We start from the raw sequence: 27,900 nt of genomic DNA, 5'->3' as shown, positions 1-27,900 counted from the left end.
TACAAAATGTCCGTTTCTAAGTTCTCTTTGGGGTTTTTCCCAAACACCATTTTCATCATCTATTTCATTTCTTTTTTTAAATCTAATTCATACAGGAAAAGAGACAAGATGAGTAACTTTTGTTTCTATTTATTTTCTAATGACATGTCATGACAGAATAGAGTCTATAATAATATCACCTCAGCCTGGTCATGACATCAGTATAACAGTACATAAGGGGATGCTAACACTAGTTAATGGACTTTGAATTATACACCTATATAAAAATGTCCCATTTCCAGATCTAAGGGGCTGTGGTAAATGGATTTCTTTGACATTAAAACATGATATGTCAAGAGTACATTTATAAAAATACAACATATAGCAGTCAGTTAAAACTTAGCAAAAAATATGTATATTAAATGGATTAACACAGAATGGATGAATGACCTTAAAACTCTCACATAGACGTATAAACAGAATATTGTAATATAGTTAATGATTTACACATACATGTACAAATATAAATTGTGTCATTTCATAATATGTAATAAATATATCACTACAAAATGGTAATTTGTACATCCCCAAACTATAATATGATTGGTAAAGCAATTAGTACACGGTATACCTCAATAGTACAGTTTATAATCAACTAAGTACAGTACATAGTACCAATTACTTCATTGTTGAGGCTAATTACTACAACCTCTCAATACAAAGAACAATAGTCAGACACACATAACAACAACGTGGTGGGCCATACAGATCTAGCTATCATTTCGGCACAACCCAAAACTTGTCCGCACTTACTGTCATAGATTGCACAAACAGAGGTTCACGTGACCCCGCATTATTATGCTTAATATACAGAGTACCTCCAATATGTAGTTATGTATAAACAGAGAGATAAACAAAAAGCAACAAAGTGTCTTATACGTGAAGTCTGCCACCAGCAGTCTGATAATGAGGTCGAGAAAGTCGCAGTCCCTTTGCAGTGGTCCACCTCTGAGTCACCTGAACATTTTTATGCACCATGTGGACTCGAATACTGTTCTAAGGGCAGATGCCTTGAGTTCCTACACTTATTGCCGCAGATTGAAGGATCAACTTTGTTACAGTTAGCGATAATCTCATGTAGTCTTATAAAACCCGAAACCAATCTCAGACTCACGAACTCCACCGGTAACGCCTACGTCGTTTGCCTCGATTTCGATTTGGCTGGTCTGAAGGAGAGGATTGGAGACTGGAAAACTTTTGACCGGGAACCCCCTCACAGATAAACCGTTTAAGGTTTTTGGTACAAGACTTGTTCTTCCACTTCCTGCGTTTATTGACCAGTACACAGTTACGTCTGTCCCGCCTACCCCGAGTCTGGGGTTGGTTCTTGCCCCAGTTTGTGTAACTAAGGAGAGGGGCACTGGAAGTACCACCCGACAGATACTCCCAGTCTCTGGGGTTGCGCTTATTATTCAAACCTAAAATTGGAAAAAAAATGTGTATGAAACAGATGATTACAATTATTATTCGGAAAATACGGCACATTGAAAAATGTGGCAATTCAGAATTTTTTTTCTTGAAATACCGGTAAGCAAACGATCCATATATTAAAAAAATTATTTCTTTGGGTTGTCTAAACCGATTGCCCATAAACCAATTTGATTTAAACGACGCATTAGAAAGGTGTGCTGGCGGATAACGCAACGGTTCATCGTGTGTTCCAACCGCCTCGCGTAAATATTATTTCAGCATGAGGAATATTTGCATGTATTCTTCAAACAATGTATATAAAAATATACTTTTTGATTAAAATTTCCGTTATCTTGGGTTGAACCAATTATTTGGTTTCACTGACAACTTGCCAACATTCCTACATTTCATTCACCGCTTTGATCTTAGAACTGCACGGCTCATTTTGTAATTAAAAAAATATATCTACAATCTTGTATAGATGATATATGGTTTACTTATCTCCGAAAGAAATATAAATTCGTTTAACTAAACAGTTATTAAAATAAAGTCCCATGGTCATTGATTGTCTTGAAGACCTCGTTCTGGGGAACACTAGAATTTTACTCACCGATCCAATAGGAATTCTTGCCCGCTAGATTGGCCAGGAATTGGTAGTGGGCTTTGGATCGCACGGGGGTGAGGGTACTCGGCATCACACTCAGAGACTGACAATACCGCTTGGCCTCCTCCCAAGATTTCCTCTCCTTGTAAAACTTGTAGCAGCGGCCCTCAAAAAACTCCCCTGTCAAATGGAATCAAAATAAGAAACCCGCCAAGTCTAGTGCACTCGTAATTCCATCTAAATATCTCTAAGGACAGATGTAATTTTGAAGTACTAGTATCGCCTACGACAGGGTATTTTTAAAACATTATAAGTATTATCACGTTTCACACTTATTATAAAAAGTGGTTTTATAGAAATAGTAACTAAAACGTTTTAATAAATAGTTAGTAAAACCTATACACTAAGCATGCACACGTAGCTAGGTATTTTACCTATGATGCAGACAGATGGGGCGGGGGCGGAGATCCCAGACGCATCCTGAGGGGTGCCACTATCCCACATCTGCCAGGTATAACCATTACATTTGTATAACTTTTGTGTGTAGGAATTAAAATGAAACAAATCTTTTGTGGTTCTTGTGCAATTCTGGGGAGCCTGTTTAAAAGGTAAAATATAAAAAGAAATATTTAATTAAATAACAATGTGAACGGTAGCAAAATATAATGAAACATTAATCACCACCAAACACGGGAAACTCATCTGTTAGACAAAGCCGTAACAAGGAGAGGACCGGTAAATAGGCACAATTTAAGTCTGCTAGGATTTAATGAGACCAAATACACGCAAGCTTGTTTAGTTGATGACTTCTGCCATCCTACCTGAATTCTTAGAGACGATGATGGCAGTGGAAAAATAGAATCCGATTTCTTGGTCACATCTTTCTTTGACTTCTTTGATTTTCTATTCTTCTTCTTATTTCTCTTACGACCTTTCTTCTTTGACTTTTTGCGGTTTCTCTTTGTTGGTACCACTTCGTTGAAGTCGGGGTCTTTGAATGACGTCGATGCTTTGGACGATAACGGAGATGATTTGGATGGCGTCGAGTCGGGATCAGTATTGTAAGCATTATCTAGAGGATTCTCTTTGATGGTTCCAGGGCCATTAAAATTACTGAACTATGAAATACAAATACAAAATCTAATGACTATTCATATCACAAAATACACATTGTGCAGCACTGTCGCTAAAATATAACTGAATTTGACAATAAGAAGCAACAACGCGCGAAATTGATCTATATTATATTGTAATATTGTAATTGATCTATATTATATTGTAATTTGGATTATCATACAATGACTTGCTGGTTCAATGACACGCACAGTGCATGCGTTATATAAGAAGTTCGGGAAAATTCATATACTATAGTAAGCAAATTCCTTTTTTTAAAATTGATAAATGTTTTGACCAGAGTTGGGGTCAATTACTTTGAAAAGTAATTAATTACTTTTAAATACATTGACAATTTTATCAATTACTTGCAATTACAATTACATTGATTTTTTAAAATGTAATTAATTACTCTCAATTACTTTGATAAATGTAATTAATTACATTTCAAATACTTTAGTTTTATTTTTGTTTAAATGTTGAGAACATATACATATATTAACAGCATTAAGATATTCAGAGCTTTATGTACGGTTATGTTTTTAAAGGTTGTATAGTTCAGTTCACATCAGATTTCTTGAAAATTTCTAGAAAAATTTTCTTTAACATTAAATTCATTAAGTACCATTGAGTTCATTTTTGGTTATGAATAATATTTTCTCTATAGTGAATTAATTTTTATTCACATATTAAAACTATGTTTATTCAGAAAGTACAACTTTCGGCTGTACAGCATATCAGTATATAAATAATAATTGCTATAGTTCACAAGAATGATATATTTTGACTCCCTTAAGTCTAAAATCAATGGGGGTTCTTGGGTATCAGAGCAGTTCACACCTCCACAAAATTAGATCTTTACCTATTGCCCTGGGCAGTGTGTTATGCTGTATAAACATATGAAACATGATGGGACATTTAATTATTGTATAAACAAAACTCCATGCCAAACATGTATAAAATCTATTTATCAATATAAGACACCTTTTTTATATTTTAAACTTGGAAAAAAAGTAATTGAGATGTAATTGAAAAGTAATTGAAAATACACAATATTTTTGGAATGTATTTAAATACATTCAATTACTTGTAATTGAAGACAGACTCAATTACAAATTACTTTCAATTACTTTGAAAAATGTAATTAATTACACTCCATTACAAATACTTTTTTCAATTACCCCATCCCTGGTTTTGACCCGATAACAGTAAAAGTTTCATAAAAAATTCAGTATGAAAGTCCCTCGGTGAATTTGTAAAGATTTTAACGACTTATGTATGTATAGTTTAAGCTTCTTTTACTCACGGTTCCAATAGTTTCTGCCTTCTTATTCGGACTTGGCACCGAACTGTCCTCTAAGTCTATGACCTCCTTATTGTTTTTGCTGATCATTCCGAGGTACTGGGGGCACTCGCCTGAACAAAACAAGAGGCGTATATAAATATCTCGTTGATTGATGACAAGCGCAATTAATGAATTTTATGCGTGTTCGATTGTTCACTCCTTACCGTTTTCCGCGTTGATGATATGGATGTTCATTTTGACTTTTCTGCCCAGGACTGCGTTTATCGGCTCTTCCAAAAATATTTGAAACTTCTCGCCATTTTCCATTATACCGTCGTCTGCAATTTGTATGTCCCATGTGGCTTGCTTCATTCCTGAATAAGTTTATATGATTAATAAGCCTATATCAATTAACTAAGTTAAATAATAAGTTCAGTTAATTTCGATGGTTGGGTTGGGGGGCATCATTCAGTCTTTTCTAAACTCTCTGATAATTTTATACATACCTGGATTGAACTGGACTTGTTTGGAAGAGCTGGTGTAGAAATCGAGTCCACTCTTTGCTGACATGTCCCTGACCTTTATTCCAACAAAGGAAATCTGGTTCAAGTCACCAGTCCGCTTTAGAGTAATACTGAGGGTGCCTATGTCCTCACAAGAAATAATCTGTTTACGAGGAAACTCGATCCTTGACCATTTCATTTCAAATCTAAAACAATCATAAACTTTTAATTAAAGCACTGAGAAATGAAAGTAAATTCTATATATCAATTACAAAGACATTAATATTGCTTAAAATCAGGTTTCCGTTAAAAAGTATATCAATTAAGAAACTTCACTTAAATTGAGAGACGGTAGTTACCTTTGGTTATCCAGAACATTCCCTCTGTTGTCCGACACACTAATGGTGAAGCTGTCATTGGTTTGGGATTTTCTCGGATTCAGTATGTAATGGAGACTACTGTCATCTAGGTCCTTTTGGGTAAACCTTCTTCTTACGTATCGCTTTGTTTTCACGTTCTCAATGTGTCCAAACTGTGGTCTCTTGATCACGTTGTAGGTCAACTGGGAACTGGTCGAGTCGGAGTCAATCGCTTTTAAATTTCGATTGGTGAGTCGAAATCCGTACCGGTCGTTGCCAAAATATTCCAATGTGTCAGGTTGTTTTAGCGTGAGTAACTTTGGAGCGTCGTTTACTAGGGGCTTAATAAAGATGCTGCATATGACAGGTTTGGTCTGAAGGGTTCTGTTCACCAAGAAGCCCGAATGTTTACCATCGGATATATTGAAAAGAAAGTTGTCCAACCCCGCGTGAGACCCATCTGTCCTGTACGTTATGAAGCCTAGATTGATATCACTCTGAGTAAAGGACCTGGTGATGATGATTCCGTTGTTATAGAGACGTCCGTAGGTTGGAGGTTTGGCAATGATGAACGTTACACTAGAGTCGGTCGTGTCCGGGTCCCGGGCCTTCAGTAGCAGGGGAGACAACTCCACCTCACCACCCTGGGTGACCTCAATCAAGGTGTTCACTGTGAGTGAGGGGAGGACGCGGTCAAGCGGTTCGATAGTTATTCTGAAGTCACCCTCCTTAGCCTGACTGAGTCCATTGGTAACGGTAAACTTGAATAGGTCCTCGGTATTGTCCCCTTTGTTCAAGTTATTGTAGACAACCTTCCGAGAAGCGAGATCAAGCTGTGTGAAACTGTTGATTCTTACCAAAGGTTTGTCAATGAATTCAATCTGGCCATGTCTTGGCATTTGTGTTATTGCAAACACGATTTCGTCTGCCTTCGTACTTTCATCAGATGCACTTAGGTTATTGGTTGACAATGAGGTCCTCTCGCCTTCTCGAACATGCAGACCTTTATTGAAAACTGCCAAGTTGCTCTTTTTGGAATTCCTTATTCTGATTTCAAATGTTTCCACGTGTCGTCTGTTTGTTCCATCTGTCAGGAGAAACAGAAAACTATCTGTTTCGGTGTTACCCATACTAGTCGTATGGATGTATCTCACTCTGTTCATGTCAACGTCATGTTGGGTAAAGTTTTCTCCGACCTGCATATCTCTGCACTCAGAGATACGAGTTGGCGAAAAGGGGTCTGTGCAAAACTGCAAGGAACCTTTCTTCGGAACAGACATCAAGATGTATACGACTTCATTTTCGCTGTTGTCTGGATCAGTCGATTGCAACGATGCACTTGATATCATAGCAAAATCTCCATAGTCCAGCTGCAATCCGGCATTTTTGGTTATTTCTGGTCCCTCGTCATTCAATGCTCTAATCGAGATGTTACAAAGTTTTTTAACTTCATGTCTGCCGTCGGAAACGGTAAGAGCAAAATTGTCCCTGAAATGTTCACTGTTGTCATGTCTGTACTTCAGTTTCATGCCTTTATGAAGTTCTTCAACTGTGAAATCGTGTACAGCAACTTCAACTTCGCCATTCGCTGTCTGTATCATCAACACAATGTCACCATGATCCGGGGCTTGGGAAATGGATAGCGTTAGCTGTTCCTTTGGAACGTCCATGTCAATAGCATCGATAATCAACTGATCAATGACCTTGGAGGACCCTTCGTCCACTGCAAAGTCCTGAAGCATGACGTCTGGTTCTTCGTCATTTTGGGGAATTATCCTGAAGCCAAGGGGTGTTTCGTCAGAGCTTTGTTTTCCGTCTGTAGCATAAAATTCAACTTCGTCGTAGATTGGTTCTACTCCCTTGTGATTAGCTTGGACATAATTGATTGTTTTATCAATTATATCTTGAAGTTTGAAGGTTGTAATACGAAATCCCGATCTTGACTTTTCGGAGCCTTTCAGAGGTTTTAGATTTTCTAGGTATCCCCACTGAGGTTGTTTCGTAATGACGAAGCTTATTTCTTCGGGGTCTGTGTCTGGATCTTTAGCAGTGACAGCGGCGGGTGTCAAAGTGACTGAACCCCCTTCATTAACTGACAATTCTATCCCTTTGATGATAGCTGGTTTTGAGTTATCAACTGGAGTTATCGTGATGTTCAAATCATACACTGGAAGATCACCTGTCGCCATGAAGTTCTGATTGGATACAATAAAAGTTACAGTGTCTTTTATCATATTATTGCCCACCTCTCCGCCTGTGTGGATGTACTTTACTTTGTTGCCATTAACGTCTTTCTGTGTAAACTTGGTCACGGGCTGCTCCAGTAGTTGCATAATTCCATGTTTGGGCTGTTTTACTATTAAAAAGATCAAACCGCCATCATCTGTGTCTTCATCTGTTGCCGCCAAAACTGATGACGTAACAATGGCGTCACCACCTTCAGATACTATAAGTCTTGGCCGGAGATTATTCTTCAACAGAGGGGCTGTGTCGTCCAATGGCACAATGTCGACTTCCACGACCTTTGTAGCTCTGTTTATCCCGTCACTTACCGTTAGAGTGAAGGAATCAAGTAACACCTCCGCCCCATCGTGAACATATCTGAAAAATAATAAAGATATAAAATCATGACCACTCCTGTACATTTCCTACTTCAATGTAAGAATGCAACAAAATTCTCAATTCTTTTCGCCATGTGATAGCATAGCTGTAAAGAAAACTTACCTAATATCATTGCGGCGTAAGTCGTCAATCTTAAATTCTCCTTTTTGTGTCAAAGCAATGCCACCTTTTTGTACAACTCCATAGGATGGTGTCTCGTCCAAAATAAAAACCAAATCTTCTGGAAGAGTATCCTCGTCAGTGGCTGTTAGCTGCAGATTGGATATTCCAAGAATACCACCTTCCTCTACCAACAATTTACTCACCAGTATTGAAGGTGGTTTATCATTCACCGGTTGCACGTCGATTTCAAAATATTGTCCAAGAACTTGGTTCCCGCTAGAATCTTGAACTGTATACACAAATCGCACCAAGCGGGATTCGGGACCTATGTCAGCTATAGGTGGCATGTAAGCAATTTTCATGTGGTTTATATCTTCTTGTTTGAATGTAGTTATTGCTGGGATGGAGGCGTTTTTCGAAAGCGAAGAATAGTTATGTGTTGCTATAATTCTACCGGCTTCTTCATATCCTGCGTTGTACACAAAGTACGGGGGAGACGTTATGATGTAGGTGAGTTTGTTGTCGTCCGTCTCTATGTCTGTGTATTGAAGTTCATCTTTCGTTATATATGTTATATCAGTTTCCGGCACATGTACTAGTCTAGTTGCTTTCGGGGCTAGTTGGGGTGGGTTTTCGTACACAGGTTTGATAATGATGTGGAATGTTTTGTCCTCCGACCTGTTCGGGGGATCTTGGTGGTCCCGTAACTTGAAAACAAAAGAATCCTTGAAAACTTCATTCCCGAAATGCCTGTAGAATATCTGTCCTCTTTTTATGTTTCTTTGGTTAAATTTACTAATTCTTGTTCCAGCATCTCCCGTGGTCGTCTTCTTTATTACTTCCCCAGCTGATGGAGGCTGGGTTATAACATACATAATGTTTTCATCGATAGAGTCCGTGTCATGGGCTGATAGCATATTAGTGGATATTCGCTTTGTTTCTCCTTCGTTTGTCTCCAATCCTATATTGTTAACAAGGTACGGCGCTGAGTCGTCCTTTGGAATGATTATGATGGGAAAATTAATCATGATTGTATGCTGGCCGTCACTTATTCTAAATTGAACGTGGTCATTTGTAGAATCGCTGTCATCATGTTGATACGAAATTAGCCCTCGTCGAAGATCTTCTAAAGTCATTGCAATTGTTGACCTTTTGTTTTTTAATAGTTGTCCATATTTAAGACCACCAAGTACATACAGACTAACAGAATTAGCATTATCAGGGTCTAATATGCTTAATTCATCGATGGTTATCTGCCTGGATTGACCTTCAAGCAGAACAAGGCCTTTATTGATAGCCACTCTTGGGGCATTTGTTGCAGATGGTCGAACGGCAATGTGTAAAACAATCGGCAAACTAGATGCAAAATGGCTGTCGAACACAGTGAACTTTGCCTCAAAAACACGGCGTTCCGATTGGCTGGTGCTCGGTGGCTGGTAGGCTATTCTATGATGATCCAGATCATCTTGTATGAACGAGTCTATGGGTAGAGTATGGTCGTCTAGGTGAACAAAGTAGCCACCGTTGGTATTAGGAAGGTTTGTGATATTGTACACTAAATCTTTTGAGTTTGTCTCATAATCCTCCGCCGAAATAACACCCGGTAGAAGAGTGGAAAGAATGAATTGATTAACATCCATCATGTATATGCTCATAAAAGAGGACCGGGGTGGCGAGTTGGGAAGAGCACCTTTGATATGGATAGGGAGGTAGAATCGTTCAATCATGACGTCATCACTGATATCTGGATCATGCAGCTCCACAGTCAAGGGAAGATAATCTACATCTGGATTGGGAGATTGTACGTGCTGGTAGTATAATTTACTGTACACGAAATCTGTGCAGGATTTCTGCATAGTATCAACAGAGGTTTTACCCTCTCCTTCAACAATGTGTCCTGCAATGGGCCAGGTAGAACGTTGAGAGGAAAAACTAACAGTGCAGGTTACGTTGCTCTTGCCACTGAAGTAGAAACGTATCACAGAGGAGTCTATTGGGTTGGATAAGCCGTTAAACTCTGGCACCACAACAGGTCGCAGTCCCCTTGTGATGACGATTTCGTGGGACGTGTTGGCGATTTGAACGTTAAGATGAAACGTCTGAGAGACGGTGGAACTGTCAGAGAATCTATACACTCGCAGTTTGACCTTGTCTTTGTCTAGTAGAGGTGACCCACCATGGATGTATTGGATAGAGTTTGGATGGAATGAACAGTCAAATATCTGCAAATGAAATTTTAAGAGAATATTATGAAAAGCATATAAGTACTAAATAATAAAGTTAACATTCCACATAAGACGTAGTGTTATCATAAATAGACAAATATACACATTTTCCGTATTTTGTCGCTGTTTACGACCGATTTTTCTCGAAGCCTAAAAGCCGGCTTATACAGATTTTATCATTTAATTTTAGCGCTTTATGACCGTTTTGAAATTTCAGCGCCCTGTACTCCATTGTTCTACTTCACTTTACCTTTTTTCAAATGCATTATACTCAGTAATAGATAAGCAATGTACAGTATAAAATAAGAGCATTATGTGTATCTTGAAAAAAAACAAAGGCTTTCGTTGCAGGGTGGTTCCTTATGTAAGGGCAAATTTCATCTAAATCCTTTAATTCTCAGGACGTACATAGCATCGATCACAACACAACTAACTCCCTTTTTATTTAATTTTTTATGACACCTAAATCCTAGATAAAAATTAAAACTGAACGTATAAATGAACATCTATCTTAAGCACTATCACTATAAGAAATTCCAACGCATTTTATCATGTTTGCATCGTAAACAAGTACTTAATCTGGGTTTTTTTTCAAATTTTTGTCGGTTAGAAGTGAAATCTTAGTAGTACACAAAGCACTTTTGATTTCTATAGCATTGCATAACGGTAACACTTAGCAGAACATTAATCGTTAAACAGTCCAACCTTTCCCCGCGCTGCTTCAGAAGCAAAACACTCTCAAAGTGCTCATTGTAGTGTTAACGACGTGGAAAAATCAGGAACTTTTGTTTTTAATAAGCATGTGCATATTTCGCAAGAACATAGAGCATCTTTTGCAATTTAACGACCATACCAGTTCAGCCGAGAATCGCGGTTTTATTTACCGCACCTGCGATGGAGCCGTTTTCTCCGGCAAAATAGTGCTTCAAAAATGCACTTTTTCTGACAACCTATCCTCAATGCTGACAAAACACGTACAAAACAAGGACTTGAACGTCACAGAAAGTCGTAGGATCACTTGATAATGGCTGATCTGTTCAACAGTCGTTTTTATAATCAGCGTGCCGATTTTCACCTGCAGTGATCTGGACCCGAGATCAAGATGGAGCCGATCTCCTGTTCCGTAGGTTCATGATGCTATGTAGGAACCACATGTAAGAATGGTTACGATAATGAGATACAAGCTTTGCTACACCATTGAAAACACAGGAACCAAACAGCTTGCTGTTCCGCTACAAATTACCTCTTTTTTGCAAACAAATTCATTGTTAAAGATTCTATCTACTTTCTCTATAATTCAAGGTAATCTGTAGGCAAGAATTGATGCTCGGTTTAATACCGTCTATACCCCTTTAAAAATCTCGACTAGTGGAGTTTGCCGCTATCTGAACTACAATTATGCAGTTTAAATGCAGTTTGCAAGGTAGTAATTATTTTGGGTGGACTTTGCGTGTCTGTTGAGATTTTAAAGTACACAAAAACCACCTAGGTGTAAGCAGGTGTCCCTAGCCTGTTATAGAAAGGGGGGGGGGGGCTTAAAGACTCGTGGGACACCCTATAGTACCTTATCGTGTATCAGAACATGATTTGACAAAAATGAATCGATTTCCTAATAAGTGCATACTGTGTGATTAAAGGAATTTTGATAAAAAGAACACACCTCATCCCCAAATATATATAAGTATTTAAAATTAAATTAAGACTGGCTATGCTACTGACCTATTCAATTGTAATGTTATTGGTTAAAGATTTGGTTACGATAATATTAAGTCTGACATCTATCTTGAGAAATACAACATAAATGCTAACGATGGAAGCAAGCGATAACCACTGGGGATATTCTGAAGTGATGAAAGTCGTATGGCGAATCCTATCTTTCCACAAACATTTATTTTCCCACTCTCGTGTGTACATAGACATAAATATTAAGAAAATTGGAGTCTGCTAAATTTATGCTTCTTTATTACATCAGCTCTCAAATAACAGGTGTCATAAATGATATGTAGACTGTTCAAAGTACCGAGACCGTATCAAGATCAAACGGTTTGAATTTCTTTCAGATTGAAATAAAATTTTCACTAAATTAATTTTTATTCTTTTCTGCTTTCAGCACTGTCCGTTGAATCAACAAAGATCAGTTTTATTAAAAAGTCACGGTGATTTTTGTTGAAATACAAAGAACAATGCAGGTTATGGAGGCAGATTTTACAACCCATTTAATATTTTTATCAATGCCAGTGTAAGCTATATATTCGTCAGACGACTTTCATTTTGATCTATCTGTCCCGTGTATTATAAATCAGGATGCAGAGTTTTTCAGGTATTACCTTTCAGGTGGTTTTACTTGTTTCAAGATGTTCTACTCACTAAGTTATTTTTTAAAACAAACTTCGAGGTGGCCACCTTAATAGCTTGTCTATATAAGCTGTCGAAAGACGATCAAAAATGTGTGAAGCGATTTGTATTGCCTGCACAATTCTGTACAGATTGACCAAGAAATGTCAGTTTGTAATAATTTGCTTCACAAAAAATCACATCGCGTCAGCGTCTAAATCGACTTGCAGATCCGTAGATACACAAAAGGCCATCTGATTGGAACATTTTAAACAAACCCGACTGATATGCAAAAGATAAGACATTATATTTGAAACCTCATATACTAGTATATTTTTCAATGTGTTCAATCCATAGGGCATTTGTCAAAATTACTTAGCGTTTCTTTCAAATTTGTTTAAAGATTTTCATTTTACATGTAATGTTTACAAATGTCATTAAGAGGAAAACATGTTCTAAGCGACCTTGTTTCAAAATCATACATCTCTCTACCTGTTAAAGTTTTCAAACCTCTCTAAAAGCATAGCGCAATATGGTTTAATATCTGCTAAATATTGCAACTTACATGAGTTCGAAACCCGCTGTGTTTATCATTATTTTTAACTGTGTAAGATTTTTTATTTATCTTTTATTAATTTTGATTTTTTTAAATCTATTTTTTGGTCAAAATATTTCACAAATTGAAAAAAGAACGGGACATCTGTATCAGATGTTTAGCCATGTTTTGGTATATATATCCGCATATTCTTATATATATTTGAATCAAATATCGTAATTTACAGTGTGTCTTTTATGGACCAAAGCAGAATCCTTCAAACGCAGAAAAAGAAATAGGTAAGATAATGTAGACTGGAGAATTTCAATGTAAATATGATTTCTTTGAGTGATGTTATTTCACATCCTAGTGCATATATCCTTGTCAGATTTCAAGTTTGCTAACTTAAAATTCACATCTAAGCGGCTGTCAATGGTTTGTGCAACAACAATTTGTTTGGACTGAGAGCCGCTGGATCAAGTGGTCTTTGGGCGAGTTTTTGTGTGGTCTTCCCCATTATGATTTGATTGTAAACATTGACCAAATGATTAACACTTTCCAAGTTAAATATTTCAAGATTAAGTTCGGCAATTCCTGTTTCTTGGTACCCGAGAATAATTGGTAATGTATACTATCAAAGGTGAGAAGAATAAATAATTGCTTTTAACTTCAATTCCCTGAAGTGGTAATCCTCAAAGCTACTGGCTCCTACACGAAATTTAAACAAGTGCTTGTTGATCATTAAAGTTGTGGTATTGAACTTTTACATTTCAATTTGGTGCGAAAAATTAACACAAATTGATAAGTTTCTGGTCGCCGAGACCCCACTTGAATATAATCTAGAACCATACATGGTCGACTCGGCGGAACGAAGACATGCGGCCAAGTACCTGGAACCTGTCTAATTAGCAGTTTTTCCACCCTGCAACAATAGGATGCCCTTACACAGGTGTTCAGATTATATGGAATCTTACAAGGACAAATTATTTCCAGAGAAGAAAAAAAAACCTGCATAATTGTGGTTAGGAGTTTGAAGTTTTTCTTTTGCAAAATGCCCTTTATCTCTATGACAGATTCATCCCAAGATTTATACATACCAAATGTATTTGAAAACAATTTAAACTATATTTTAAGTGAAATTAGTCTATAGAGAAATCACAGACCTGGAACCTTGTTTGCATATCTGTGATATATAGACTGATGATGTGGTTAAGAAACATTGTGTATTGTTGACAACGAGTGCAAATAAAAATGATTTCTCATGTGAATACGGTCACACTATTTTAGTGGAAAAATTGTCGTGAGAAATGCACATTCTAATTGTTGTCTTTTTAAGGTTAATTTAAAATGCCATGGTCTAGAAAATTACAAAATACCAGATTCTAGTTATGCTTACACCACGTGCAAACAAACGCCAAACACATATAGTGGACTAGCTGGGTATGAAGTTACCAAACAAACATTTAACAGTTTTCTGTAATAAAACGGCTATTGTAAAAGCAATGAAAGCGTTCACAAGACGTCACTGACCCTTGAAATGGAGTTAAGCCCGTGTCTGTCCATCAAGAACCACAAATGATTCCCCCATTCGCCAACCCTCCATTCATCTTACCGCAATTTAATAAGTTCTTCATGACACCGGTAGATCTCCGACCCGATGGAGGGGATTTTAAAACACATTTTTCATTTATTTTACAATAAAATTCTCATCAAAGTAAGTTGCAAATATTTTATGAAGAAATAAAACCGTCTTCAAATGATCACCTATTGATATCTATAAGTATTAAACTGGTATTCTTTTTTTTGCAAACTGAAATTATCGCAAGCCAGATCGCCTGATGCTGACCAAGGAATTACAATCATAAGGAGAAAGTGAGATGCTCACGGGTTTCTAAAAGTGTGAAGAAAAAAAAGTATTTTAAAAATCGCATCTTTTTTATCTTGGTGACCTTTTTGTTTTTTTCAAATCTTCTTATCACCGTGATCAGACCAAAAAACAATAACTAATCAGATATTTCGTCTGAGGGTTTTCAAACTAAGATGTTTAGCTTTGTATAGTGCCAATCCGTCAATTATTCCCATTCCCCGACGATCGAAATCTCTATCATGGGAAAAAGAGAAAAAAAGGGTTTTCTGATGCTTTCTGAAATATTATCTTTACTATAAGAAGCTTAATTAAAAAAATATATCACAACCATAATCAAAATCTTATTTTTTATTTGATTTATAAATTAAAGTTCAGTTTTTAAAAAAAAAAACGTTTAGGCAGTAATCTTTCAGTTGACTTTGTGTATCTCAGAATTTCTATTTGTTTCTGTTTGAACGATTCCAAGTTCACGGGAAGTGCTTCTTTGCAATGCCCAGGTGCTGCCTTTTGACAATATTATGTTTGTATTTCCGCTTGAACTGGTAAAAGATAACAAATGCGAAGTTTGAAATAATTATACTTTTCCAAAAAAATGTTTGAGTATGTTTTATGCGGGGATAGTTGATATTCTAGAGGAGAGAAAGCACTTGATGCTGGTTCAGTAATTATAGGATAATTTATAGACGACTTAAAATTCAGTAAATTATGTGTCTTGAGTTAACTAACACGTAAATTTTATGCATCGGATGTACCAACATATTTTCAATTCGACGAAGAATGTGAAAAAGGCATGGTAATCAAACCTAGTATATTGAACAGGCATTTTTGCCATCAGTTTTAGGTGTCTTTTTACAATTGCTAATGGGGCTTTACTGATATGTTCGGTGTCTGTCGATAATGACCATTTGAATGAGCCCCTTTTCTTGTTTTCCAAATGCCTTCTTTGACATTACTAAACGATGGAGCATGCTATAGTACAGAGTGCTGGAGATATATCAGTTGTTGCCAAAAAGTGCTGACGAGATACATGTGGTAAAAGAACGAATAAGCACGTTCTGCATACACACTTTCACGATGTTGATTCTCATATTACAACTTTCAATTTTGCGTAGCAAATACAAACCTACAAGAAGAGCGTAACAAATCGATCTATTATAAATAACATCATAGATTTATCTGATCTCTAGGATTGGAATTACTATGAGCTTTTTGCAAAATTTTGCAACATTTGCATAATATGACCGGGCCGGTTTCTTGGAGACCGTTTTAGTTTCAAATGACCACCCCAATTGACGGTCATCGAGCCGTACTCGATTCGTGTCATCCACAGATACCAAGATCTGGAGCGCGATATTGAAAAGAGGATTAAAGTGTCAGTCAAACGCCACGACTTTGTAAAAATACCTCTTTGTCATCCTATAAATATAAACGTTAGGAATGTCCTATTTCGTCGGTAAAATCGTTTTTCCTTTGAAGTTTGAAAAAAATTTAGGCGTTGATCTTGGCAGTGAACTCGTGCCTGTCGATCTTGTAACGGAGTGGACCGTTAATGACGTCGCGTCCGCCATACTTGTTGGCGAGAGTTGTACAATAGCTCTTGCACAAGACAAATTCGTGTCCTCGAGATCTGCATTTCCCTTTGAAATCCGTGAGCTATGCAGTTTGAAGGACCAATCGAAATATTTGTTGCCGGCAACATGCGGTGTAAACATTTTATTAGAAGAGGTTTGAATGATTCCCACGCGTCCCAATAGATTTGAATGAAAACGAATAACTTTCAAGTGATTATCACAGAATCTTCAAATAAAAACATGAATCTCTGTGAATAAGATTTCCAGCGGCGTCTTCCTCACTTAAATGCTTACTTACGCGGGAATTACATCCTAGAGAGACCATTGAAGACAATAATGAATTCATTCATGCACCCATTTTCCGTGAAAAGAACCTACATTCTTTATTGAATTCCATCATAAAAATATCTCTCCTTATAATGAAATATATTCACGGACCCTCTATCAAAACACCCTTACAGTTGATGGAATAAGTTTAATGAGAGGGAAGGTTTTTTACGACATTAATATCGTCACAGTAATTTAGGTAACCAACCATTCGGAATGCTTCACTACATTTCAATTACACCGTACGGGTATGAAAAGATCATTACTAGTGATATATTCATGTTTGATTTTATAGTTCTTGAATACATTTATCGGATGAGAAAAATGTAATTTACATATATATGTAAAAATTTTTAATAAAGCAAACGCTAATTGAAAGCCAGTCAAGATATGCACCATCGATCATATCTAATAATTGTTGGTGATTTGCCTGATATTTATGACGCTGACCAATATATGGGGAATTATTTTAAGTCTGGAAGTAGCTTGGTTAACAACTTTAATCATACGTTGATATTATAAAATTATAAAAGCTATAGCTAAATTCATATGTATATATATCCTTTGCTAGCGATGACTGAAAAAATCACGAGAACACAGACTAAACGGGGAGATTATTTTGAAGTTGCCTAGAATCAGAAATCAATGTGAAATCGTCTTTTTCCGCTGAGAAAAAAAATGATACATATTGATCAGCGGGCTCATTTTTCTAATTATTCGTCAAGCATACAATTTTTTGATGGGTTCCTGAACTGTTTTATCGATATCAGCATCTAGAAAACACTGGTTTAACCCTCCTCAATGCGTAACATTACATCCCGACACAATGCCCAATCTCATCAGTTACTTCAACAGACTTCGTATTGCAGACCATTTAGTTGAAATTGTTACCCAGTTTGAGTTTAATTGCGTTTTTGCTTCTCTTGATAATGATCTTGTGCTCAAAAAGAGAAAATTGACTAATTGGCAAAAAAACAATATCCCATTCTTCCAGTACAATAACAGTTCATGTATGTCTTAGGTAACTGCTTACCGATACCATCTAACAATTCTCTCGGAGATGTCCAAGAATTTTACAATGCAAGCAAATTACAAAAAATCTGTACAGCGTATATGCCAATTTTCTCAAATAATAAACAAAAGTCTTGATTGAGATTATTAATATATCGTAATATGATCTTGATCATTAAACAATTAAACAATATGACCTTAATTATAAAACATTTGAAAACGAGGTTCATGATTCACAAATATGGATTTGATGTTTTTAGACATGTGTATTTCTAAGAGAGATGTTTGGTGTTTTGCATGACAAGCATCAACATACATAAAGAAGATGAGTTGATAAGGCGTGTAAAATACCCATACACGGTCGGACAAGCTACTGAATTCTAGTAATTAAAATATAAATAAATCTGATACTTTAAAAAAAAAAACATTTAAACAATATATATATCAAACATATCATTGATTTTTATCCTATAAATATGTTCAATACTTAGAATATGTCGACTCAAACAGGCGTATACGTATCAAAACCTGCAAATACTGTCATTTTTTAGAACTGCAAGACATTTTCTTTTATAGAGTGGGTCTGTGCTCCATATTTTTCTCATAGTCTGAATAAGGTCTATTGGAAAACAAACCGATTTCAATCACAAAAACGTGGAGAGATGATCCACTATACATTAAAAATATCATTTTGTATCCCAACAATTGAACGTTTCCAAAAAATAATACAAGTCCGTAAATTCGTGGTCAAAGTAACACGTAATATTTAAACAGCCCACTTTGATATGTCTGAAATGGCTCAGTGGTTAGAGTACCTGACATATGCTCACCTTATATATCTAGGGTTTTTATGTTGTGGGTTTGATACCACCAAAATTTCAGGCAATGTTTTTTTTCTTATCTTTTGTTAAATATATTTAAACTGAATATAGTCAGAAATTGTGTTTTTGCAAACTTGTATTACAATATATATGAATAGATTTAATTGGGAAAAATAAATTCAAAATTGTATTTCACTACTAAACCGAATAGGCATTTGCGCCATCTTATTCCCCACATCTTCTTTAGAAAATTACATGAAAGAATATTAAACAAATACATTGCACCAGAACGACAACTGTTCCCAAAAGTGCTAGCTTTCAGGTAGCGCATCGCCTATTCGATGTTTCTGATAGAAATGATACAATGGAAGCACGGGTCGTTGTCTTCTTTCCTTTTTTCCCAATGGTGTTGACCATAAATCATTTGTCGCGTAGCATGTAGGTAACATGTCAGAGGTGATTAGAATACACGTGAAGAGGAACCACACGGAGTCGGCTAATAACAGGAAACTGGACAAAAACACACACCTAAAGCCAGGTGTAAAAGGTATCCGTCGGGTGGCACTAATTGACGGGAAAACGATATGTTTTCTTTAATATAATTCTTAAATTAGCTTTCATATTAGCTTTCCAATTTACGCCAAAACGATTTCGTTACAGATAAAATTGCTTTAGATGTTTAGATATATTTTTCAAACAACTCGAAGATAGGGTGTTCAACTTTCTAGTGTTTAGGCGAATTTATACTAAAAAATTTGACAATCAGTGAAATATGTAGACGTTTGAATAACGAAAACAGTCTGCAACAAAAAATATTCGAGTTCACTGCAAGTTTGTACAAATTCCCATAGTATGTTGTGATGGGTCTCTCCTAATTTATCACTGTCTTTAAAACATTGACAGCAACACAAAAGGCAATGCACAAAACCAAGTCGTTTGGAATCAACATACCCGGCATTAATAATACGTCTTCGACCCGAAGAATACATTTCATCTTGTGTTTCCGCACAAAGAAAGGCCGTATTGTCCCTCAACACAGTCACTTTATCCAGTGAATTTGATGTGGTAATTGTCTTACGTCTTTATCACCACTTGCATTTTGAGGATTTACGACTGTTTTATTGCCGTTTAAGCGGTTGTCTGACTACATGTTTTATATTGGGATTACTTTAACTCTATCATTTCTTGCAATTTAAATGCAAAACACTTCTGATATCATGATATTGATGCGAAATGGATAACTGTTTTTTTGGTCCCTGAATTTTGTTAAGATGACTTTGTCAAAATAATACCAGGAAAAACTCTAATCCAAAGATCTCAAGTTCTTTAAATTATATGCATATAACTATTTTACCTATTAAACAGAATCTTCTCTAACCAAATTTTAACTATCATATAAAACCATGTCTTTTGAAAAAAAAACTTTAAATATGTGAAACGATACATCAATGACTTTGATTGCTTTTATGAATAATGACAAAGAAAATTACACAGCAATTTTCATAGAAATAATTTTTCCACGGTTATTTTCTGATATCAAACAGTATTATCGTTTTCAATTAACAGGCAATAAATGCTTCTAGAAGATCAATCAATGCACAGTGGCTTCAAATACACGCAGTTGATTTTGATTTGATGAACATTTCTTGTGTATAGCGCGAAATGAATGATGCACTTGAAGTTTCTGTCGCCAGACTACAAACTCGGTGCCGGTAGCCGTACTCTGTCAACGAGCAATGTATTGGAAAAAATGGAGAGGAGAAAAAATAGAAATTCTACAAACTTGTAAGATATCTTAATTAAAAGGCCGAACATCCTTCCGTCTGATTGAAAGTCTCTCTTAATGCTGAGAGAGAAATTCTTTGCCAAACAAGAGAGCGTGGATCTCTAGAATAAATTGGATTTTTCATTTTAACAATTGGTGGATTTGAAAGAAACGGGTTTTTTTCTCGTGTCTGACCGCTACAAGGTGCCTTGTTTTTTGTCTAAGAGCATCACGACACCTGTGGCAAATACTTGAATCCCACAGATATAAGCCGCTAACGAGACAGCCACAAAAAGGCTTAATGGGATTTGTAGCTTGCACAAGAAACACAGAATAGACAAGGTATTACGACAAATAGAGCTTCTTCGAGTTTTCTTTTCGGAAATAGGATTAAGATACTAGTATATGCTCACAATGTGCAAATCATTGTAATGAAGGAAATCCTAATTTGGCAAAGTTTTCTCCATTTATCAAATGAGGCTGCCCAGGGTCGATAAACTGTGAAAACTCAGGGTCTACGTAGTTTGATAATTCTTTAATAGTTCAAAGTCAACTGAACGTTTACCATTTGATAACATTTCAAAGTTGAAAAGTTGTAATTAATGGTCTTAACTGATTGGGATGCTTCGGGGCCTGTTTAACAAACATGGATAAAGATTATAAATCTGGTTTTAATTTTTAATCTTACCATATTAACAGTTTGAACGACTACTGCGTGCGTGTGAAGAAAATGTCTCGAAGAATTCGAAACCAGAGTCTCCTGACATACGTTTCATAGACAGACAAACACTACCCTGTATCACTGTCCTAATAATTCACCAAAAAATAGCTGAGTTGATTTAAAGCTGAGAGGCCCGAAAAGCAATTTACTGACAATTAAAGAAAAATGATACATAGACAAGAAAGAAATGAGCCAAGTTTGAGAAACACAATATATCCTTTTTTGGTAAATTCTATTTAAGATAGACAACATTGTGCGGTTAAAAGATGGTCTAATAAGGTTACCGGTATTTCGCCGTGCTTAGGAAGCTTGGGTCACATCAACCTGTTGTGTCGCAGATGGCGAACAATTATTTCCCGTCCTCTGTCAGTTTTATTGAGTTTTTGATGTCTTCTGTCTTATTACAATGTCTTCGATATCATTAAGACCGTCATCAGGTTGGAATGATGTAAAATCGGGATCGAAGTCCCCTTTGTGCCTTCCGCGAACGGGATCAGTTTTCAGTCCGGGTGGTGAACCTTTGCACATGTTGTACAATACACGTGCAGAATATCCGTAGATTGTGGGTAGATAAAATCTAAATTATCACACGTCTTAGCAAGATTAGGATCAAAATTATGGTATTGGTTAAAGATAACCATTGAGTTGCTAGAATTGATCCCTAACACATTAGAGAATTTAGCAAAAGATGGTATGTGTTTCATTTAAAAAGCAGAAACTGAGTTATTGCAATCATTAATCACATGTTTGAAATTTTTGGGCGACACTTTGGCTTAGTGAACGACTGTTCTATTTGTATCTTTGTCAATAAGCTGTCTTAGACATTCGAGTTTAACCTTGTTAAACTCACTGGCGTTAAAATACTCAACTTAACATTTTATCTTACTTTCAGGGAGTTCGTGTCGGTGAGATTTTTGCAGACGAACAAGTCACATGTACTTCTCTTTTAACCTCAAAATACAGACATGTTTGGATAAACCTAGAACCGTTAATAATGAAGGATTATAAAAACTTCCCTTTCTTCTGCTTAACTGATGTCATCCGGTGTATCTACAAGTGTTATATTCTGATATTAAAGAGTGATAGCGACAGTTTACGTACCGTAGGCTCTAGCCGACCAACCCTCTGGGTGATGGGATCATTTTGTACCACCTCCACCCGGCATTCACTTTTCTTTGTAGTGTCCACGAACACCAGGTCATCTTTCCGGAGAAAAACGCTCCTACCGATGTCCACTGAAATCTCTTTTTTACTCACGAGAATCTGACCGGCTGATGTCACAATCAAACACAGTAGTAAAATCCACACCTCGAAGTCCATCTTGTGTCGTCTAGAATACCCCCGTTTCGCTGAATCTTTTATATGAAGAATGATGTCCGACACATAGCATCGTCACTCTATGTCTGTTGTAAACCCTCTCATTCTGCCCTCAAAATTCTCACTTTTGGAAATTAGAAAAAATCCCAAGCAAGCCTGTAAAAAGAGAAAAGGGGATTAAGAAATCCAAAAGTCACCCCAAGCTGAATTGGTCAACGACTGTGTTTACAATTTGGCCGTCTAATTGGTCTGAGGTTTAATCCAGAATTAAGGAAAAGAGGCAGTTTCACGGTTAAAGCGTGTAAATGCGTTGAATAAGTTTGAGACTTTTGGCTGTTTCCCCGGAACACCTTACTGTTGGTATTGCATTACAAATATTGGTGTTAGGATAAACAATGGTTTGCCTAAGGTTTAACAGGAAGACTATACCCGGACTTTCAGTAAACATTGACACCAGAAAAAAGTGTGAACGAAGGAAAACACAACCAACCAAGTGAAAAAACTTCATTTAAATGAAACACCCCTATCGAGACACGGCCAAGGGCTATTTACTGATTTTCGTGTAAAAGTTAAGAAAATACAGTCAAAAGAAAAAAAACCTCTTTGAACGTTTGTAAATATAATTACTTGCGATCGAATCAATCACTTATGCGCATTGCTTCTATTGAAAATCCATGCAATAAAAACTTAAGAATTCCTTAGAACTTTAATATCAAGTGTTAAACTTTACGGTATATCAGATAAATTGAACGAAATGATGAACAAGATATACATGTACTTATTCACTAAGTTTAGGTATTTTATTCCTACTAAATCAACGTAAATCGATAAGGTCAAAGATATCGTTTGTGTACTTTTGTGCAACGAAGAAAATAATAATTAAATTAAATTTTTCGCTTCTAAAGTCCATACAATGTCTAGGAAGTTTACATAAAATCCCTCGGCTTATGCATCTTACGAAGATCATGTAATATAAGGAAAATTGTCAATAAAACCGAACAAAACACAAGTTGATGACACATACATTCGTAAACGAAATATCTGAGCGCATTGATAGGTACTTAGGAACCAGAAGCGCGCGGATGAATATCGGGCGTAATTAGCGGAGATTGGAGATTTAGGGATTAATCCGCCGTGGCGTAAAATCTGACACCCAGAGGTGACGGGGCTCAGCCCTGACCGGGATCTGTGGACAGCCATCGGAATCTGGGTCACAGGGGCAGGGGAAACAACAGAACTCTGCTTTTGATTTTAAAAAAAAATACAACATTTGATCAAAATTGAATTTGAATGTTTTAGAAAAAATTATGCATTCTTGATATAATTTTTAAAGAAAAATTGGTTTGATAATATCTAAATAAATAAATTTAATATGATACAAGTCACACACATAAAGTCAATTCCAAATATAAAAGCAAACTAAATATAATTCTAAAACAGAAAAAATAGAACCTTGAAGACGGCAAATTGAAATTCTCTAAAATCGTTGAACTCATTTTATGCTGAGATAAAAAGCGAAAACGGGGTGGAAGGTGCCGTAAATTTTTGCTATTCCAAGTGTCGACTCGACTTCTCCGCAGTGGCAGTGTCAGTGTTAAAATATCGGGCTTTATTCACCGCCTTTGATAACAAAATCGGTTTTAGGTGTACTAAATCTCAGCTTTCTCTCCTTAATATACCAACCTTTGAAGAGCAACATTTACTCCCGTGTCTGATGCCTAACAAAATTTTTGGTTTTGTGTCGTGGATTAAACTCTGTCCACTCAGAGCAAGGTCATTGTGATCCACTGATCGACTGTAATTTTGAAGATTTATTTGAAGTTTTAACGCAACAGATCACAGTGAATTTGTCTAAACCCATCCAGTATTGCGCTTGTATTCGGAAAAACGGACAGTGTTTTTCTGTCAAAATCCCAACTTATTATTTTATTACATTATTTGGCGCCATATTTGAAAGGTCGCGTGTCAACGGTTATAAAAATGTCATAAAGCTCATAACTGGGGTAAAAATTAATTGCTTCCGACATTTTTACATAAATGGATATATATACTTCATAAAATATTTAGATATACTGCTTAAAGTGCTTACCTTCCAAGTGCGCCCTGAAATGGACGAGACTCAAAAACAATAAGAAGTGCAAGTTAAAAATATTTATCTTTTTCAATAGCCAAAGTGTTTGCTGTAAATAATCTGATATTAATCTCTGTTGACATCACTTAACTCGAGACAAGGTCAGTGATCGGGGGACATTCTTTGGATGACAATGTGTTTTCAAAAGACCAAGGTTCAAGCATGGCTGTCAATTAATTAACTTGCAATGCTGGGTTAAAACACTTTCACACCCGTATGGTACATAATATCTCTAAGTTACCTAGAAATTGTGCGAATTTAAAAACAAGGTAACCTGCCTGTGCGCCGACGTTTCACAATTACATTAAGTCAGATTTCTTTTCTTTTCTTGAACATCCAAATAACGAGAGATCTTGCTCACGAATGTTGAGAAATGATACAGTGAAGTGCACGCACGACTAACTAGGTGGTTTTCATTTTGGACCTGGTGTTCCCCCGGATTTCTTAAACTGACTCGAAAAATGGAGATATCTCAGTTCTCAAATGTATGTGGTTTTTCTGTGGTTCGATGATGTTTTCACGAGGGACCGAAACTTCTGGACTATGTTTCAACCGAGGATTCTTTTGGGATGAACGCCAATATCAAATAATCGGGATCGGGGTTCGATGACACGCAAATTCGGACACGCACAGGTGTGCAAATTACCGGGGAGTACATGTAGGACCCCCGACTTTTTAAGTTATGTCACGAATCAAACCCGACCGCTGCCCAGTGTTTTCGGTCCCTTTGTTAAAAAGAATGTGGGAAAAGTTGAATTAATCGGTTGTTTACCTCGGGTACTCACAAGACGGCCCGTGACATTAAGGTGTTCAAAATCACATCAAGTGAAAACTATCCAATTAAACACATATCGGGGAAATAAAGGATATTTATAGGATCATTTCATGAAAAATACTGCTTGAAATTCAGAGAAAAGAATTCCCCCTCTAATCAAATTGGAGTCGAGTTCAATTGTCCTTGTACCTTAGTTTCTTGTAGCAACTATCAAATCTTGAAATTTTGTTATCGCAAGTCGTAAATTATATTAGTAAATAATCTTTGAAATAAATATCGAATAAAACAGAAGAAAAATATTCACAAACAAGAAAATAAATAAATGATAACAAAAATAAAACGCGATATTGAATACACTTATGAACCTTACGCACCGTGATTTAACGCCTTGCCATTTTGCAAGCAATTTTTCTTAAATTAAATCTTTTAAGTAGTCATACAGTTGTGTGGCCTCCAGCTTCCAATTTGTCTTAAACGTCAAAAGCATTAGGACCGAGATATGTTTTCATTTATTACATAGACAGACCACACTTCACCTCTATAGGGGCAGCAGTTTTTTGTTAATCTTGCTATTATTAACACTGGCTAATGCACAATATTCTAAAAGTATGTCTGATCGTAGTTATACATTTCCCTGGGTGTTTCTGTGTATACATGAATGTTACGGGTTTATACACCTTGATAATTTCTTTAATGTAAATGCAAGTCCGTAACTAGAAATGATAAAGTTAGATCAATAAATAGGCAAAAAAGCAGATCTAGTTCATTAAAAATACAGCGATACAAGATAAGTGGGCTCTGTCCTACAGACTTTCGTTCGAGATAAAGATCTCCGAGAAGATACTCGATTTATTATAACCACTCCTAAATCTTCGGCGATGACAGAATACAAGTGAATTTTATCAAGAAAGGTGTTGGCAACACAACATAACCATGCCTCCATATAGAAGGCGGCGTGTTTATAAATAAAGAAAAGGCAATGGGGTACATCTGTTTTGAAAAAAAAAAAACGGGGGAAAGTTGTTCAGCGTGCATACAAATTGTGCTGCATTTACAAACTATTGCAGATACTGATCGATGTTATTCTGTCTGCATAAAATTTGATGATGGCTGCTGGGTGCACACAGCTAGTCATCATAAAAACCGACGGCGTTTTTTACTCCGAAACTCCATTTCTTTATACTGTAACTAATTCTACGGAGCAAGATATTATACCTACCAAGTTGCAACTGTAAATGGTTAATCCTGGAGGTTAATTCCGGTCTATTAAATAATACACGGGTAGTCCAGGCAATAATGACGCAAAACACTGTACATGGCTACACTTTTTTTCAGGGTTTTTCCTTGTTTCAGAATTCGGCTCCCTCTTCTCACCAGTTTCAGTCGCTCAGTATGAACTAAGTAGAATCACATGCAACAAGCCCCGTGTCTTATAACAAATGAAATAAACACCATGTGACAGTATTGATTTCTCTAAATTAGCATTTTAATTCTAGCTTTAAATCCAACCTGAAACTCAATTTATAAAAACTTATACATGTCCATTAATTACGTTTGGCAAATGATGCACACACTTGTTCAGCCTGCCTCGCTGTCTAATGAAATAGCTAATGTCCGATGCTTGGATAGTCCTCAAGAATTTCTTTTTAAACTTACAATTTATATTTTTCTATAATTCGAATTCCGCACAATTACAAGTATTGTGTTCTGCAGGTGATAAGAAATATTCCTCTCCTTTGTCCCTCCCGCTTAGATTGTTACACCTAGGTCACGTGGTCTGAGTAGAGGACCAATATATTCAACGTTTATATCACTAGCAAGCACTTAGGGGGCAAAGCGAACAAGTGTCTTACAGGAAAATAAATCGGTGATATGCAACTTATGCACAATTAAAACTCCATATCTTAGGTGAGGACGAAAGTTATATATGCATAAGCTTACACCTTCCCCGCGGCTAAAGAAGACCAGTGTGTAGGGAAAAGAGAGACCGGGTAAAATGCTGCATGAAACTTTCCTCTTTCTATCTCTACAGCACAGTGAGTTATTGTGGATTAAAGGTATTAATCCGCCACTAACTTAATTTGCATTTGAAATCCCATTAAAGTATCACATTCGTGGTTTAACATCCGACTGCGACTCCAGCTAGGCGTTATCTCATGGCCGACCCTGCTCCGTTGTCATACTTTTTCCCGTATTAAAGGGGTGTTCTTCCGAAGTTCAGAAACGATACACGAAAAATTAATTCTATTTCAATTGACGATATAGGGGGCGTAACGATACTTTGATAACAATTAATCCTAAATTACTACTCCCGGTATTTACATTGGCCGAGCACACATATTCCACCTGCTAACAGTGTGAAGTCAAGAATCCCGTATAAAAGTAATATTCTCTCCATTTCATTTGATAATTACAAGGCACTTCTACTTCAGCCACAAAATAAGTTACAGAGTTCAAGCAAAT

The 27,900-nt window shown here is 36.4% G+C and overlaps 1 protein-coding gene across 4 annotated transcripts; it reads right to left on the bottom strand.

Moving 5' to 3' along the window:
• Positions 1–113: 113 nt before the first annotated feature.
• LOC105332572 (FRAS1-related extracellular matrix protein 1) lies at positions 114–27,015 on the bottom strand. Of its 4 annotated transcripts, XM_066067497.1 has the most exons (12): positions 26,657–27,015; positions 24,621–24,634; positions 22,316–22,687; positions 8,038–10,259; positions 5,314–7,914; positions 4,958–5,160; positions 4,676–4,825; positions 4,473–4,582; positions 2,875–3,171; positions 2,488–2,650; positions 2,060–2,233; positions 114–1,457 (listed from the first exon to the last, which is right to left on the bottom strand). In XM_066067497.1, the coding sequence occupies exons 3-12, from the start codon at positions 22,532–22,534 to the stop codon at positions 1,150–1,152; spliced, it is 6,447 nt and encodes a 2,148-aa protein (XP_065923569.1). In that variant the 5' UTR covers positions 22,535–22,687; positions 24,621–24,634; positions 26,657–27,015; the 3' UTR covers positions 114–1,149. The 4 variants fall into 4 exon arrangements, with proteins under 4 accessions (XP_065923569.1, XP_065923568.1, XP_034314777.2 ...); XM_066067496.1 differs by lacking the exon at positions 24,621–24,634; XM_034458886.2 differs by lacking the exon at positions 24,621–24,634 and having other exon boundaries at positions 2,488–2,557.
• Positions 27,016–27,900: the final 885 nt, after the last annotated feature.

Source organism: Magallana gigas, chromosome 7 (assembly GCF_963853765.1).
Source record: "Magallana gigas chromosome 7, xbMagGiga1.1, whole genome shotgun sequence".
NCBI classification, from domain to species: domain Eukaryota; kingdom Metazoa; phylum Mollusca; class Bivalvia; order Ostreida; family Ostreidae; genus Magallana; species Magallana gigas.
The sequence above is the reverse complement of the archived record's forward strand: the minus strand, read 5'-3'. Positions and strand labels throughout refer to the sequence as shown.